Source organism: Palaemon carinicauda, chromosome 1, assembly GCF_036898095.1.
Source record: "Palaemon carinicauda isolate YSFRI2023 chromosome 1, ASM3689809v2, whole genome shotgun sequence".
NCBI classification, from domain to species: domain Eukaryota; kingdom Metazoa; phylum Arthropoda; class Malacostraca; order Decapoda; family Palaemonidae; genus Palaemon; species Palaemon carinicauda.
The window spans coordinates 308,791,955-308,809,454 of NC_090725.1; the positions used below are offsets into that span (position 1 = coordinate 308,791,955).

At 37.3% G+C, this 17,500-nt stretch overlaps 2 protein-coding genes across 3 annotated transcripts in view; one reads left to right on the top strand and one right to left on the bottom strand.

The window, feature by feature from the left end:
• LOC137640178 (glutamate receptor ionotropic, delta-2-like) overlaps positions 1–3,202 on the top strand; it is a 17,387-nt gene extending 14,185 nt beyond the window's left edge. Inside the window, exons 13-16 of the mRNA XM_068372706.1 lie at positions 1–91; positions 1,165–1,311; positions 1,408–1,447; positions 3,122–3,202. The exon at positions 1–91 is cut by the window's left edge and continues 76 nt beyond it. Of these exons, the coding sequence (XP_068228807.1) occupies positions 1–91; positions 1,165–1,311; positions 1,408–1,447; positions 3,122–3,202 (359 nt within the window). The remainder of the gene's footprint in view (positions 92–1,164; positions 1,312–1,407; positions 1,448–3,121) is intronic.
• An 11,746-nt stretch (positions 3,203–14,948) lies between these two features.
• The window catches only part of LOC137658677 (uncharacterized), a 10,093-nt gene continuing 7,541 nt past the window's right edge, over positions 14,949–17,500 (bottom strand). For both annotated transcript variants that reach the window (XM_068393652.1, XM_068393641.1), the window contains exons 2-5: positions 17,447–17,500; positions 17,098–17,271; positions 16,764–16,851; positions 14,949–16,553 (exon numbers count right to left, since the gene is read on the bottom strand). The exon at positions 17,447–17,500 is cut by the window's right edge and continues 14 nt beyond it. In XM_068393652.1, coding sequence (XP_068249753.1) covers positions 15,414–16,553; positions 16,764–16,851; positions 17,098–17,271; positions 17,447–17,472 — 1,428 coding nt within the window. In that variant the 5' untranslated portion in view covers positions 17,473–17,500 and the 3' untranslated portion in view covers positions 14,949–15,413. The remainder of the gene's footprint in view (positions 16,554–16,763; positions 16,852–17,097; positions 17,272–17,446) is intronic.

Here is a 17,500-nt window from a genome sequence, read left to right on the forward strand (position 1 = left end):
GATATTACTTCGCCCGAGACAACTTTGCAATCCAGTACTATGGGATCCCGTGCGTAAGAGGAGCAAACTATCGATATCAGTTCGATAAGATGTAAGTTTATGACCTCCTCCAACGAAGGAGGTTATGTTTTACCCGCTGTTTGCTTGTTCGTTTGTGTGTGTTAGTTTGGGAACAGGTTCCAGGCCATGGAAGCGGTCTGAATACATATCTGGCCGTAATTTTAGTCTTGTGGAAGTGTTTTAAGCATTATACATGCTGTCTGAACAATGATCTAGCAGTAATTTCAGCCTTATGGAAGTGTTATTATTATTATTATTATTATTATTATTATTATTATTATTATTATTATTATTATTATTATTATTATTATTATTATTATTTTCATTATTATTATTATTATTATTATTATTATTATTATTATTATTATTATTATTATTATTATTATTATTATTATTATTATGCTTTAATCGTAGAGCAATGACAGTTGCAGAGATTAACTGATATATGAAAAGCTGGAAGAGATTAAATTTGGGAAGGCAACGTCAAAGATCAATTTACATTTGTATGTCTATCTTTTATTCTTGACTTAAAATACATTAATATTAACAACGAAAAGATTCCCAGTGCCTTGGAAACTAATAGCTAATTTCATATCTATGTGATGAGGCATAGATTAATTCTTAACAATCTGTGTGTGCTCAAGAAAAAAAAAATAGGATTATAATGAGAGATGATGACACCATTCACTTTCTGGCATCATATTAGTTTTGGACACATGAGTTTGTTAGCTTGCTTAAAGGTACACTCGGGCACACTATTCTATCTTGTTTCTCTTCCTTTTGTAATTTTCAAGTTTTTGTAGTTTATATATGAAAGAATTATTTCAATGTTAATATTGTTCTTGAACTTCTCTTATAGTTTAACTTATTTCTTTTCCTCACTGGGCTATTTTTTTCTGTTGGAACCCTTGGTCTTTTAGCATCCTGCTTTTCCAACTAGGGTTGTAGCTTAGCAAGTAATAATAATAATAATAATAATAATAATAATAATAATAATAATAATAATAATAATAATAATAATAATAATATCTATGAGCAATATATAATGGACTAGACCTGAATAACTAAATTTATCACCAACTTAATTTTTTTTTTAAATTCCAGTTTGATGCGTATCAACGAGGGAGCTCTAATCACAAAATGGATTAATGACGAGTTCCAGAAAATATCCACAAATGCAAATGTCGAGGACACTGACGCTGGTCCGCAAGCATTTTCAATCACTCATTTACAGGTTCGTTCAACACAAATGTAAACGATCTTTATGAACTAGATTTTATGGCTAAACAATGTGGAGAGGGATACTCCAAAATAAATCCATTATTCTGTCATCTTGGGTGGTTCCAGTGACACTGGTCCACAAGCATTTACCATCATTCATTTACAGGTTTGTTCACAACAAATGTAAATTATTATTATTATTATTATTATTATTATTATTATTATTATTATTATTATTATTATTATTATTATTATTATTATTATCATTATTATTATTATTATTACTTACTTACTTACTAAGCTACAACCCTAGTTGGAAAAGCAGGATGCTATAAGCCCAAGGTCTCCAGCATGGAAAATAGCCCAGTGAGGAAAGGAAGCAAGGTAAAATAAAATATTTTAAGAAGAGTAACAACATTAAAATGAATATATCCTATATAAACAATAAAAAGTATAACAAAACAAGACGAAGAGAAATAAGAAAGAAAAGTGTGGTCGAGTACACCCTCAAGCAAGCGAACTTGTTGTTAGGACTAAACATGGTGGAGAAGGACACTCCAAAATCAATCCAGTGTTCTCTATTCTTGGGAGTGCCATAGCCTCTATATTATGATCTACTCTCCTGGGTTAGAATTCTCTTCCTTGAGGGTACACTCGGGCACACTATTCTATCTTATTTTTCTTCCTCTTGTTTGTTCAAGTCTTTATAGTTTATATAGGATATATTTATTTTAATGTTGTTACTGTTCTTAAAGTGTTTTATTTTTTCTTGTTTCCTTTCTTCACTGGGTTATTTTCCCTGTTGGGTCCCATGGGTTTATAGTATCCTGCTTTTCAAACTAGGGTTGTAGCTCAGCACGTACTAATAATAATAATAATAATAATAATAATAATAATAATAATAACAGATTGAAATTGGTCGAAATGAACACACCCGAAGTAGGCTGTGTGTATGGTAAACTTTCGTTAAATAAATACTGAATGAAAATGAGTATTATATTACAATCAAATTATAATCAAATATTGTTTAGAATCAAAATGAATAAATAATAACCAAAAATTTAATTATATTAAAAAGAGGTTTTTGAGTGAATATTCGGTACCAAGTTTCCCACGTAACCCAAAGAGCATAATTTTCTTTATTTTTATTGATCGATTGTCTTAAAAATTTATTTCATAAACAACATTTTTATATCAATATTATTCTTAGAGTGAAAACAATAATAATAATTACAAAATAAACCTATAGCTTATAAGCCATGCATATTTATAAAAAACTACCAGGTACAATACTGAATTAATCAAGTATATATATTGCAAGTAATTACGTACATTATTAAATTAATCAAGTATATATATTGCAAGTAATTACGTACATTATTGAATTAATTAATTATATATATTGCAAGTAATTACGTACATTATTGAATTAATCAAGTATATATATTGCAAGTAATTACGTACATTATTGAATTAATCAAGTATATTTATTCTATGTAATCCTGTAAAATATTAAATTAATTAAGTGTATTTATTGTAAGTAATCAGGTACAATATTAAATTAAGCAAGTATATTTTCTGTAAGTATATCAGGTACAATATTAAATTAATCAATTATATTTATTGTAAGTGATCAGGTAAAATAATGAATTAATCAAGCATATTAATTGTAAGTAATCAAGTACAATATTAAATTAATCAAGAATATTTATAGCAAGTAATCATCTCAACTATTACTAAAATCTAAAGATTTCGATATACTTCTAATAATGATCACACTGATAATTGATATATTTATTCCTTTACATTTTGAATTGAGACTTGTTTTTTTCCTTTACAGGCCGCATTTTACATCCTTCTTCTCGGATACTTAATAGCAGCTGTGGTGTTCTTCATTGAATCAATAATGACTCTGCTATAAACGATGTGTTATCTCTGTAATTATATTTACATCCTATCAAACCTTTGCTTTTTTTTTTTATTTAATCCATCCGCCTCGCTACCTTTAGAGAGACATACATACAAAGATACATAGAGATACAGACGCACATTTATGTATATATATATATATATATATATATATATATATATATATATATATATATATATATATATATATATATATTTATATATATATTTATATATATGTATATATCGAAATGATTATATATATAATATATATATATATATATATATATATATATATATATATATATATATATATATATATATATATATATATATATATACTGTATATATGTATATATATCTGTATACATATGTATATATATATGTATATATATATATATATATATATATATATATATATATCTGTATACATATCTGTATACATATGTATATTCATATATATATATATATATATATATATATATATATATATATATATATATATATATATATATATATATATATATATATATATATATGTATATATATATATATATATATATATATATATATATATATATATATATATATATATATACAGTATATATAACATACATATCTGATGCTATAAGCCCGATGGCTCCAACATGGAAAATAGCCCAGTAAGGAAATAAGGAACAGATAGAATAGTGTGCCGGAGTGTTATATTCATTGAGTACAAGAAATATGAACATGTTTTTTGCATAATAATGACACAATGATAATAGTGTTTCGGGGGAGTATTTGTTTCCTTTCTCTCTTAGAAATATTATATATGAGCTTATTCAATTGTTACGTCCCTGACTGGTGAATGCCAGACTGGGGTTCGAGTCCGACTCAAATTCTTTAGTTCCTTTGGTCACTGTAACCTCAATATCCTTGTGAGCTAAGGAATGGGGGTTTTGGGGAGCCTTATATGTTATCTGCTGAGTCATCAGCAGCCACTGCCAGGCCCTTCTGGGTCCTAGCTTGGGTGGAGAGGGGGCTTGGGAGCTGAACATATGTGTAACATGGTCAGTCTCTTGGGCATTGTCCTGCTTGATAGGGCAATGTCATTGTCCCTTGCCTCTACCATTCATGGGTGGTATTTATGGTCAGTCTCTAGGGCATTGTTCTGCTTGATAGGGCAATGTAAATGTCCCTTGCCTCTGCCATTCATGGGCGGATTTTATGGTCAGTCTCTAGGCTATTGTTCTGCTTGATAGGGCAATGTCATTGTCCCTTGCCTCTGCCATTCATGGGCGGTTTTTATGGTCAGTCTCTAGGCAATTGTTCTGCTTGATAGGGCAATGTCATTGTCCCTTGCCTCTGCCATTCATGGGAGGTTTTTATGGTCAGTCTCTAGGGTATTGTTCTGCTTGATAGGGCAATGTCATTGTCCCTTGCCTCTGCCATTCATGGGCGGTTTTTATGGTCAGTCTCTAGGGTATTGTTCTGCTTGATAGGGCAATGTCATTGTCCCTTGCCTCTGCCATTCATGGGCGGTTTTTATGGTCAGTCTCTAGGGTATTGTTCTGCTTGATAGGGCAATGTCATTGTCCCTTGCCTCTGCCATTCATGGGCGGTTTTTATGGTCAGTCTCTAGGGTATTGTTCTGCTTGATAGGGCAATGTCAATGTCCCTTGCCTCTGCCATTCATGGGCGGTTTTTATGGTCAGTCTCTAGGGTATTGTTCTGCTTGATAGGGCAATGTCAATGTCCCTTGCCGGTGCCATTCATGAGTGGCTTTAAAACCTTTAAACCTTGAAACATGTGAAGGAATCTCTCTAAATAACTAAAATTGAGATGACTAATGGACATCGATTGATTTTTACGACCGAATGGTGAAAGTATCTTTACGACTGCAGCAGCACACTCGGCATTAAGTGAAAAGTATGCTCAGAGGCTTCCATGAATTTTTTCTGGAACTGAGCTCTGTAATGACAAGAGTGTACCTAATTGCTTTTTTTTTTTTTTATATATGCTGTTACTGACCATTTAGATTACATTACCCCACAACTATCATACATAAAATATAACATGCAAGGGGACTATGCATTGATACGTTCATTATTTCTATTCAAGTACAAGGGGTTGAGGTATACAGCAGTTTACCATAATGAATGCTAGGTTTTTCAATTTGGTCCACGAATTAAATTAAACTAGAGGAATTACGCCGCCTGTCATTTAAAGGTTTAAAGGTTTAAAGGCCACTTATGAATGGCAGAGGCAAGGGACAGTGACATTGCCCTATCAAGCACGACACTGCCCTAGAGACTGACTAAATGATCAGCGCCCAATACCCCTTTCCACCCAAGCTAGGACCAAGGAGGGCCCGCCAATGGCTGCTGATGACTCAGCAAATAGACCTATAGGCTTCCGCAAACACCCCATCCCTCACTCACAACGATGGCGAGGATGCAGTGACCAAAGAAACTAACGAGTTTGTGCGGGACACGAATCTCAGTCTGGCGTTCACCAGTCAGGGACATTATCACTTCGGCAACTACAACACTAACCATATACATTATATTCTCCCACTACTATCAAAATTAAATAGAACCCTAAAAGGAGACTATGCATTGATACGTTCAGTGTTTCTATTTAAGTGCAAGGGGTGGGGATGTGCACCATTTTACCACAATGAATAGTTCTCCGATTTGGTCCACGAATGAATTCAAACTATAGTCCATTTCTTTTAGTGATTCATATTTGCACCGACGTTTCCTGATCGCTGATTGGTTGGACAAGATAATTCTAAACAATCAGTGACCAGGAAACTTTTCCGAGCTAAAAGGGCACCGTTGCGATTCGGTGCAAATATGACTCGCTAAAAGAAATGGACTATAGTGGAATTACGCAGCCTGTCATCAAAGAATAACTGGGAAAGAGCTTAAGAGTACAAGTGTGAGAAGCAAGTTTGCACAAATGTGTATCTCATTGCCCTACCAATCAACCAATAAATCGTAGATAGTACCGTATAAAAATATACAAAATATAATATTTCTACAAACGTCGAGGTAAATATTATAAGAAATTACTTTGATTAGAGTCAAATTACAGATGGACACCCCATGCAATACCCTCCACAACACTAGTCACTCCATACAACAGAACATAAAGTTCAACAATAGTGTATCAACCAAAACGAGAGTTTGTGACACTACCTATCTTAAAAGCACCGATAAGGTTCATGTAAATCATGGCCCTTCTTTTACAATATGTTTTTCAAACTATCTATCTAACTATTTGTTGGCTTTCCTTCCTTGGTCTATAAAGATTCTGAACAGCCACGAAGGTAGAATACACAGTTATTTCAGACCAAAGCAATTTCTTCCCTGCCTCCATACGGGTTTCATTTCTACAATAAATCTTTTAGTTACCCCCAATAACTGATCATTGATACCTCTAAACTTCATAGATACGTAGAGAAGATGCAATTTGTAACACCATATCAATGATCAGGAGTTTCTAACAGGGTTGTTTTGTAATGCAAAAGCTCCAAAATGAGGTAATGGGCCACTATATAGGGCTGATGAGGGACATCGTGTTCATGGTGGCTAACATCAATGCATAAAGTGATAGGGTTTCCATGCCACTTTCTTACTTGATTAAATATGTGCACGGCCGGAGCCCAAGAAACCATAAAAACATAAGAAGGAACATCGTGGAGAATGAGGAACGTCCTTGTAAATCATTTCAGGTGCCAGGAACTAGAGATAGAGACATAGTGATGCCTTTATCCCTGGAAGGTAGAGAGTTCCTGTGCGCTGTGTGGATAATCAGTGATTCACCGGTTCTCTCCCTGGGGAATATGAAGTCCCAGTGTTCCCCTCTCAGTTTTAAGCCCACTAGTGGAGCAGCCAAAGTGTGATTTTGACTAGAATCATTCATTTGGTGATACAAGCATGCAATTTGGTGTGAATGTGCTATGTAGGTCATGTTTTAAGAAAAAAAGTGCTAGCCATCAAGAATTCCAAGATGGCGGCCATTATTTCCAAGATGGCCGCCAGTTAATGAAAAAACAATGTTAAACCATAAAAGCGCTCAATGTTTCACATCTTGGTGCAAAATTATTGATATATTTGCCTTCTTTGGTGCATCTCTGGTGAATAAAGTAGATTTCCTGAACAAATAAATACTATTTATACCCTTACAGCATCAAGAAGCATTAATAAACAGTCATAAATACCATTGCTTTCTGCCTATAAGTCCTCAGTTCATAAATAGAGTAGAAGATTAATAAATGTTAGTAAAATTGATAAATTAATAAAGTATAATAATAATAATAAATAGTAGATAAATAATTCATTGTTGCCCCTTAAAAGGACTGCTAATGCAGGGGTGGTAAAAAGGATGAGCTCTTTTTATCTAAAAAATACCCCAACGCCTTGCGAACCACAAAGCCTCTGGCAGTCAAGTCCCACCCTAGCCTTCTCGTGGCAGGGGTGATATCGCGGATAGTGGTGGTGCGTAAGGCGGGTGATGGAGCCTAAAAACCATTTAGCTCTGGGTAGATGAAGCTCAAAAGCCGAGCAAAGGCAATTCATCAAAGAGAAGGATAACTCCGAAAATAAACCTAGCCTAGAAAATTAAATGGTTCAAGTCAAGTAAAAGAGTGTATGTCGTACACTACCAGGGCACACTGGTGACAGACACTGCTGTGCAACTCAGCATGGGGTTCAATATCAGCTAAACCTCGGGTTTAGTATCCCAAATGCTATCTAATAAAGTCCCAGAGACATTAGATAGCCGAACCAGCGCGGGAGAGCCGAGCCAAGGATAGCAGGGGCATTCAGTGTTATCCGGATGGTGTACAGATCGGACGGGAATGATATTGGATGAACAATCGGGTTAGGTGTAGGGCAATAGCACGAACCTAACTGTATCCCATACAGCAAAGTGGTGAAAAGGTGGTAAAAGGATAAACCCTCGACCTATAGCAAATTTGAAGTTTATATGATGGATGTAGGATCCAGGCGGAAGACTGACTGGAGCCAATGTTGCATTTGTCAGGAAGACAAAAGCAATGAAACGCTTATTTCACCACTTAGTACATTCCAAAGGAAACAAGACTGTGCTGGATACAGTAACATTGCACAAAATGTACCACAGTTTCATGCCATAAACGATATGCCAATAGTGTTTAGTCCAGCAAGACTGGACGAAGGTGATGGCATAGAAGCCACGCTGATACAAAATAAAGCAATGTATCACAATAGCTGTAGACTGTTATTCAATAACACTAAACTAGAAAGAGCACAGAAGAGGAGGAAGATTACCCCAAGCACATCAGGTGGTGCAGGTGAGTACTGTGGTAAGAGACAGAGGACCTCAGACCCTCCTAAAGTACAATGTTTCTTATGTGAAGAAGAAGACCAAATATCAAATTTAAGACGAGCGATGACGATGCAGCTAAATGAAAGACTAAACCAATGTGCCAAGACACTAAACCATGGAAAGCTCCTTGCAAAGTTAAGTGCCGGTGACGTCGTTGCTCAAGAGATGATGTATCACCCACGATGCTTGGTAGAGTTATACAATATGGAGAGAGCATATCTCAATGCAATGAAGCAAAAGGAGGAAGGCAACAGACGAGGAAACGAATCATATCCTGTAGCATTCTTAGAACTTGTCATCTACATCATGGATAGCAAAGTGACCAATACAGAAGCAACACCAGTTGTATTTAGGCTGGCTGATCTAGCTGCACTATACAAGAGCCGATTAGAGCAACTAGGAGTGGACTCACCAGACGTCAACTCGACCAGGTTAAAGGAACAACTACTCAGAAGAATTCCTGATCTTGAAGCTCACAAGAAAGGGCGTGATGTCCTTTTAGCATTCAAAGAAGACGTAAGCACAGTTCTCTCAGATGCTAGCAAATATAGTGAAGCTATTCACCTTGCTAAAGCAGCGAATATCATCCGTCAAGAAATGCTTGACCACAAGACTAAAATCAGCACAGAGTTAACTGACCAGTCTATGGAAGAAGCTGTTCCTAAATCTCTACTACAGTTTGTGTGTAGCATTAAACATGGTGTAGACATCAGATCACATCTGACACATGGAGTGGTAAAATCAGATTTAGCTATTGCACAACTCCTGCAATACAACTGCTACTCGAAGTATAAGGAGGGATCAAAAGCACATAGACCTTCAAAAGACCGAGAAACACCATTTTCTGTATATATTGGGATGAAAGTGTTTGCTAAGACAAGGAAAAGGGAGCTGATTGACAAGCTTCACGAGAATGGAATCAGCATATCCTATGACAGAGTGTTGGAAATATCAGGTCAATTAGGGGAAACTGTTGTAAATCAATACGTGGAAGAAGATGTTGTGTGTCCACCAGTTTTAAGAAAAGGACTGTTTACTACATCTGCTGTTGACAACATAGACCATTATCCAAGCTCCACTACAGCATGTACATCATTCCATGGTACAAGCATTTCAATGTTCCAGCACCCAAGTGCAGATAGAGGAGGTGAAGTTCGAAGTTCACTCAATATATCAGAGAATCGGGTGAAAAAGGTTCCAGAGCTTCCTGAGTCCTACACCAACATCCCACCTGCCTTCTTCCCAAAGAACAATCCAGAGCCAAGCAATGTTGAGGATGTATCACTGCCAGATCCAAGTCGTTTCCAATGTGAACTCAAGCTCGAATATGAATGGTTAGAAAAAGTGCATAATACTACTGACATAGATTATTCTTCCAATGTATCATGGACAGCTCATCATGCAAGCCAGCAAAGGACAAATGATTTTGAGACCAGCATCAGTTCTCTGCTACCACTCATCCGAGATCAAGCTCACAGTGTTGCTACTATCAAGCACACAATGGACAATGGACAAAGTTAGGGAACCTGTGGCATTTCTAAACCCAGGAAAAACCCCAGTGTTAACAGCTGATCAGCCACTTTACACATTGGCTAAATAAATTCAGTGGAGTTGGCCAGATAAAAATGGAGAGGACAAGTTTGTAATCATGTTTGGTGGACTGCATATCGAGATGACTGCATTGAAGTCTATTGGGTCAATGCTAGAAGACAGTGGATGGACTGGTGCTCTTGTAGAAGCAGAGGTGGCCTCTTCTGGCACAGCAGATTCGTTTCTGACCGCTTCTAACGTCACTAAGACTCGGCAAGCCCACCAGATTACAGCATGCAGCTTGTACACACTTTTGAAGAAAGCTTACAGCAAATACATTGATGAACACACAGACGATGAGGACAAAGCCATCACATTGGAAGAATGGTGTGATGCACAAACGAATAAGAGCCCACAGTTTAAGTTTTGGTTCTTGATTCTCAACATGGAGCTGACCATTTTCACACTTATACGAGCGTTTAGAGAAGCAAACTTTAACCTCTATCATGAATCACTGTCAGAACTGATGCCATACTTCTTTGCAAACAACAATGTTAATTACGCACGATGGGTTTCAGTTCATCTTCGTGATATGCTAAGCCTAGAGAGGCAACACCCAGAGGTTGACAGAGAATCCCATGAGGGGAATTTCGTTGTTCACAAATCAGAGAGGAGCTTCTCATCAATGGCTATTGACCAAGCCCATGAACAAAATAATGCAGTCATCAAAGGAGACGGGGGAGCTACTGACCTGACAGAGGATCCGTCTGCTCTTCGAAGATGGATGGTTGCTGGACCAGAAATAAGCCGATTGGTATCAAATTACGAAACAGCATCCGGGAGCAAAGATGTAAAGAAATCAAGTCGTCACCATGATCAGTCGCCAAGTACTCAGAAGACGTTCCTGGAAAAAGTACACACACTCACCCTAGTGCTAGAGGAAATGGGCCATCCATTTCCAGAACAGACAGATGATCTTTTAAAGCCGGATACAAATGACATAGTAGATCCTTCTGCTGCTCAACTAGTTGCAATGCATCATGAGAGAGGAAAAGAACAGTTTGAAACATTCATGGAGAAGTTGCAGTCTGATAGAGATTTCTTCTACAAGCCAATTAAAAAGAACAATACTGGCTTCTTCAAAACTGGGCCAGAGTCATCCAAAGTATCTGAGACTAAAGTACTTAAGGAAGACTGTCAACTGTTTTCTCGCCTGTTTATCTCCTGTCAAACAAAAGGATGTGACCTACAAGAATTTCTCAGACATGAGAACCAGCCTTACCCTCCTTCACTCAGCAAGAAAGGTAACCTACGCGCATGTACTAAGGCTGATTTGGTGGATGTTCTCCAGCTGAAAGTGAGACTACCTGAGTCAAAGCCAGACTCGGATGTCATCATTGTGGATGGTTCATCACTGGTAAATGCAGTTGTACCAAAGACATCAAAGACGTTTGAAGAATATGCCACGAAGGACATCCTCCGCAAAATAGAAATGTACAGTAGAAAACACAAGAGAACAGACATCATCTTTGATGTGTATCATAAGTCAAGTCTGAAGTCAGAAGCTAGATCAAAAAGAGGAAAAGCTATCAGGAGGAGAGTTACTGAAAAGAGTAAAACGCCTACAAACTGGAAGAGTTTCCTCCGCAACAGTGCTAACAAGACAGAGCTCTTCCACTTTCTTGCTGATGCAGTAGCTAAAATGACTACGGAAAATGTAGTCATTGTGACGAAGGAAGAAGATGCCCTTACGAGTGCCAGTTACACCAAAATGAGCCTAAAGGAATTGGCTCCCTGTACACATGAGGAGGCTGACACACGTATATTCTTACATGCCTGGCATGCAGCTACGAAAGGCTACAAATCTGTTATGATCGACGCAAACGACACAGACGTCATTGTGATTGCCATATCACAGATGCCTTCTCTCAAAGCAATCGGCCTGGAGCAAATGTGGATTAGATTTGGAAAAGGTGAGCACACTAGATGGATTCCTATGCATGACCTGGTTTCCATCTTAGGATCAGAGAAGACCAAGGGGATGCTATTCTTCCATGCCTTTACTGGGTGTGACGTTGTGTCAGGTTTCAATGTCAAAGGGAAAAAGACAGCATGGTAGACATGGGATGTCTTCAATGATGCCTCTGCCACCTTTGCAAAACTTAGCCGCAGGCCATCTGAGATTGAGGAGTCTGATCTACATGTTCTGGAGAAATATGTGGTTCTTATGTATGACCGGTCGAGTACAGCATTTTCTGTAGACGAGGCAAGGCTTGATCTCTTTGCGCGAAAGCAGAGGTCATATGACATGATTCCACCAACAAAAAGTGTACTGAAGGAACATGCCAAACGAGCAGCCTACCAAGCAGGTCATATTTGGGGGCAGTGTGTTAATCGTCAGCCAGAACCTCAGTGTCCTTCCAAGTGGGGATGGTCAAAAAACGGCGATGACTGGGAAGTTGTATGGACAATGCTGGAACCCATTTCCAAGAGCTGCCGTGAACTGACAAAGTGTGGATCCCAGACAGAGTGTGGTGGAAGGTGCAAGTGTGTAAAGAATGGACTATTCTGTACTCTACTCTGTAGTTGTCCTTGCCAGAATTCCTAGGAAAAAAAACTGATGAACAATGAATGGACTTTTGGCCAGAGTAGGTTGAGTATTATTTGAAATATGGACCCTTGGACATTGGCATATGTAGCAAATGACGTCATTTGGCGGCCATCTTGTAAAATGGCTGCCATATTGGACCCTCAGAGTGATTAGTGGTGTTCCCACATCAAACCCAGACAAAGAGAACTCATCAAGTATCTGAGTAAGAACTTTAATGGCACGTAGTACTGCAATATTCTGCCTTAAAAAGGACCATATGGCGGCCATCTTGGAAAATGGCCACCATATTGGAATTTCAAGTGGCTAGCACTTTTTTTTCAAAATCTAATGCAAAATAAATAATTATGCCAAATTTCATGCTTGCATCATCAAATGAACGATTGTTTCACTTATCTGCCCCACTATAGTGTTCAACAAATGTTACTCTTCAAATTTCAGGACGATCCTACTGGCCACAAGGTAGTCTCAAATAAACTATCATTCCAATCTGCTTCCCTTTTATCTGCAGTCCAGAGAGAGAGAGAGAGAGAGAGAGAGAGAGAGAGAGAGAGAGAGAGAGAGAGAGAGAGAGAGCCATGACCAATTTTTCTCTGCCAGCCAAATCTTTAGACAGTGGAGTCTCTTGCAACTCATGGCTGAAGATTACTGAGTGTCTTCTTAGAGTGAAAGGCTTTTCTCATATAAATTTGATGCTGATGGTGTTTACCAGGGACTGTCTCTGGTTTCAGTGACTCTTCAACAGACTACACAGTATTTCTTCTATATCAACCAAGAGAAGCTCATCTTGACTATCTCTCAGCCTTGTGCTAGGCCTTCGAACTTATGGGAGTTGTCTATGCTACCAAGGAGTTTTGAACATTCTTATTCTCCCCTGGAACTCATGCCCAAAAAGTGGGATTGGACCATTCTACTCAGAGCTATGATGTGCCTGACCATTTTGCCTCTATGAGTGGGTTATCTCACAGGGAACTCCTGTTCAAGACTGTTGGCCACTCATACTGATGGGGTTAGGATCAATAATATTCTTGCCTGACGCAGAGTCACTTGATATATGACCCAATGTTTAACTACTTTTCATTCCCATTCCTCCTATACTTTTTTTTTTTGGTCTGGATCATGGGATATTGTTTGTGCACATTGGCCCCCTACAGCAACAAGAAGGCTTCATAGCACAATCAAGTGAGTGTATGCATAATCTGGAGAGGGATATGACGGCTTAACTCGGATAAGAGGTCACACAGTCAGGTCACCACTCTGGTGATAGCTTTTAACTACAACCTATTATTGCGCTAGCTGGTGGAGGTTCCTCACAAGTCCTAGAATAGGTTTTTTCTTGGATCATGAGGAGACTGCTATTTATATTATGTAGTTTTATCTGCTTTCACAAGGACATAAAATTATCTTGTCTTAGCCTATTGTTCCCTCATAAGTCTAGAGTGAGAGGTAGAATTACTGACTGTTCTATGCTCCTTTTTTCTTTCTTTAGGGTACAGTAACTTCATGCGCCAGATGACTGATGTAACTATGCTACATTCCTCAGTATCTATTCTAATAGACAGATTCTATTTTATAAGTAACTCTCATCTCTCCTTATAACGACGGAGGGAAATATGATTGTCTACCTAAATCACTTCTGGTGCAGTTGCACCCTAACAAGTTGATAAAGCTCCTCTGTGACTTAGTGTAACTTTGTCATACTACTACTGGACCTGGCACCAACTACTACTACATTTCTATGCCTAGCTGATTAAGAAGGTATTAAGTGTCATATGCATAGCTCCCAAAACAAGACCAGGGAAAATTGCACATCCTGGCGGGTAAGACTGTTCAGGTCCAACTTATATGGACTGCCTCCCATCAAGGAGTCTTTCTTAAATTTAAAGAATAAAAAGTCTATATTAGCGTAGGAACAAATACCAAATACTCAGTCATTGATATTTTTCCTAGCTATACAAACCCAAGTCACATTCATAAATATCCCCCATCAGGCTATACATTTCAGTGCTGAGGCTGAAGGTGAAAGGTGGCTGACTCAGTCAGACAGGTGTGTGGCTAGAATCTCATCACCCATTGTGGTTACATCTTGCACCAGATAGTAACCCTGATTGTTAAAAGAAACTCAGGTCCTTTTCTTATTTTATAAAGCACACATTTTGCTTAATGATATATAAATCTCATATATACTTGTTAATATTGATGTACCATATTCTGTACTATAAAATACTATAAGGTCCCGATGTAATATTCAACAAAAATAATTAAAGCAAATTAGAATTAAGCCGGCAAAATCTATATCATTCATATTTTCCCATATAGAAAACGACGCATTAGGGAAGTACGATACTCAATTGAAGCAAACTTAACCACAAAAATAAGAGAGTAAAAAAACAAATTGATTCTTTATAAACGATTACCGTATTCTCAAAGAACTTAGTCCAAATCAAAAAGCTTACTTTCAAATTCTTTATGGGCACCTACTGCAGTGTTTTCAGTTTGGTTCAACATATATGAGATGGATGCGATATACCTAGAAGAAAACACATTTTAGATTTCATCTATTGCCAATTAGTCTTTTGCATACTAAGCAAACTCTTAAAGGAAGCTATATTACGAAATAATCCTCTCAAAGTTCTCCCACTCAAAAGTTACAATTGCATTACAGGACACTGTTGTTCGAGGAATTCTACAAAACGGAATTTCCGGCTTAATGTTTGAGATTCTTTATTTATTGCAACAATCTTTCCAATCTGTATACTATTTGATCACAAAAAGCCTCAATAAATTGTGAACCAACTGCAGCAGTATTATAAGAAAATATCATTGAAAACTTATCACGGAAGGTGTGGCACTCAATTTCTAATGGAAACTCTGATAGGTGAACAGAAGATGACCTGAGAAAGTTTGCGACCTGAACATGATCTCCTCCTTTGGTAACTTTAGAAGTCACGTCGCCCATGTTAGAGGTTAGAAAGTCTCCTGAGTAGCTCTTGTCCCCTAATAAGTATTCCTTTGTGTAAGGAGGGTTCTTTGAAGTTGGATTTTCATAAGCTTGCCATAGTAGAACCTTTCCTGAATCTAGAGAAAGAGCAATGTCTTTGTGAAGTGAACGTGCGTAATCCCAGAACAGATGATCACCAGCCTTTCGTGGAGTTTCTTTGTAAATGACTAATGGATAACTAATGTGTAAGCCCAGTGCTTTTGGCATCGGAACCTTCCAGTATCGGCGTAAATTGACCAAATGAAAACACTGGATTTCATATGAGTCTTGGATAGTGCCATTCTTGATTAGAAGGTCAACTAGGGCCACATTGACAACTGCAGAAAACCCAGAGTTGAAAGTAATATTTTCTTCTTTACATTTTTTGGAAAGTTCCTTTGTTATGCCATGATTTAATATCTTGACAAAACTTTCAGGATTTCTTTCTTCAGTAGGTGCTGGAAAAGCTGTGATTATGAGTGGCTGGACAGTATTGTATTTCTGTACTTCTTCGGCAATCTCTTTTTCGAGTGAAGAATTTGTTTCCATCAGATGCCTCTTTTCTTTCACTACCTTGACTGTCTGCTCATCAGAAGCAAAAACTCCAGTAGGATCATTACTAATAGGTTTGTTAGCAATTACATCATTCAGCAGAGACAAAAAGTGACCCATTATTTGGGTATTTGTAGTACCATCAGTGAAGCAGTGAGCTAGTCCGAAGAACATATAAGAATTGTGCATCTCTCTTGGATCATCCTCCCCTGGCTCAAATTTCAAATCCGTTGGCGAAAGGAGTAGCCTAGCACAGAACAGTGGACCAGTCTCTGTATTGTATCTATAACTGTGGAGAAATTTCCTTACTTCTTTGATCTTGTGGTTTTGAAGTACCTAAAAGCAATACAAACTTAAATATAAATTAAGATACAAATGCAAAATTGGATAACTTAATCTATTTGAAGCAGTGCAAGGGTAATTCCTCTGTTGAAGCTCTACAAACTTCAAATTTGCTGTATGAGATGAAATAGACATTATATCACATTTCTAAGTAATTATATCAAACAAACAATATGCCATATATGCTTAGGAAAAATACCGAACCTTAAAGTCTATCACAGAGTTGGTTGCTCTTCTGACCCACCGTTCACCAGAACGATCGCCAAGACAAAGACTCAGAGCTGGACATTTCCTGTGACAGGTAATTAAATCGTTAGTAAAACATTATCCTATTAGGAAGTTCTAGTGTCTCTCTTGCTCTAAGTGTTATAACAGTTTAAAAGGTTGTGGTAGAATATTCAATTTTATGTTTTACCTATTACCTGATGTGGCAGGTAATAGAATTGTTAGCAAGAATAGGCTTCTAAAAAATATGATTTTTGACATGGAGTACTACACAATCTTTGGTATTTATCAATATTCGCCTTTTCCGACTTGCCTGTACAGAAGACATAAGGCCCTTCTAACGTGCTTCTCTTCAAGTGGAATTAGGCTCTTGAGATCCAACTGATACCAAATCAGATAATTTCCAAGGTTATTGCACAGCTCAAAACTTTCTTCCCAAATTGTGGCTTTTCTGATCCATTCGCCCGAGAAGAAATTATCCTTTGAACTGTGGAAATATTTTGCATATAAGAGTCTATATCATAGCATTTGCCGCAAACTGCCTTGAATTTTTGTTTTTAGGAAATTTTTCTACTGAATAATATAGTGAACTTTACCTCATAAGCTGAAAATTATCGTGAGAGGGCTTATAAGTTTACATATGCAAAAGTTGACAATGTTACCTCTCTGAGAATGAAAGCTTATCCATATCCAAATTTTGGTCCAGGGTAGTCACT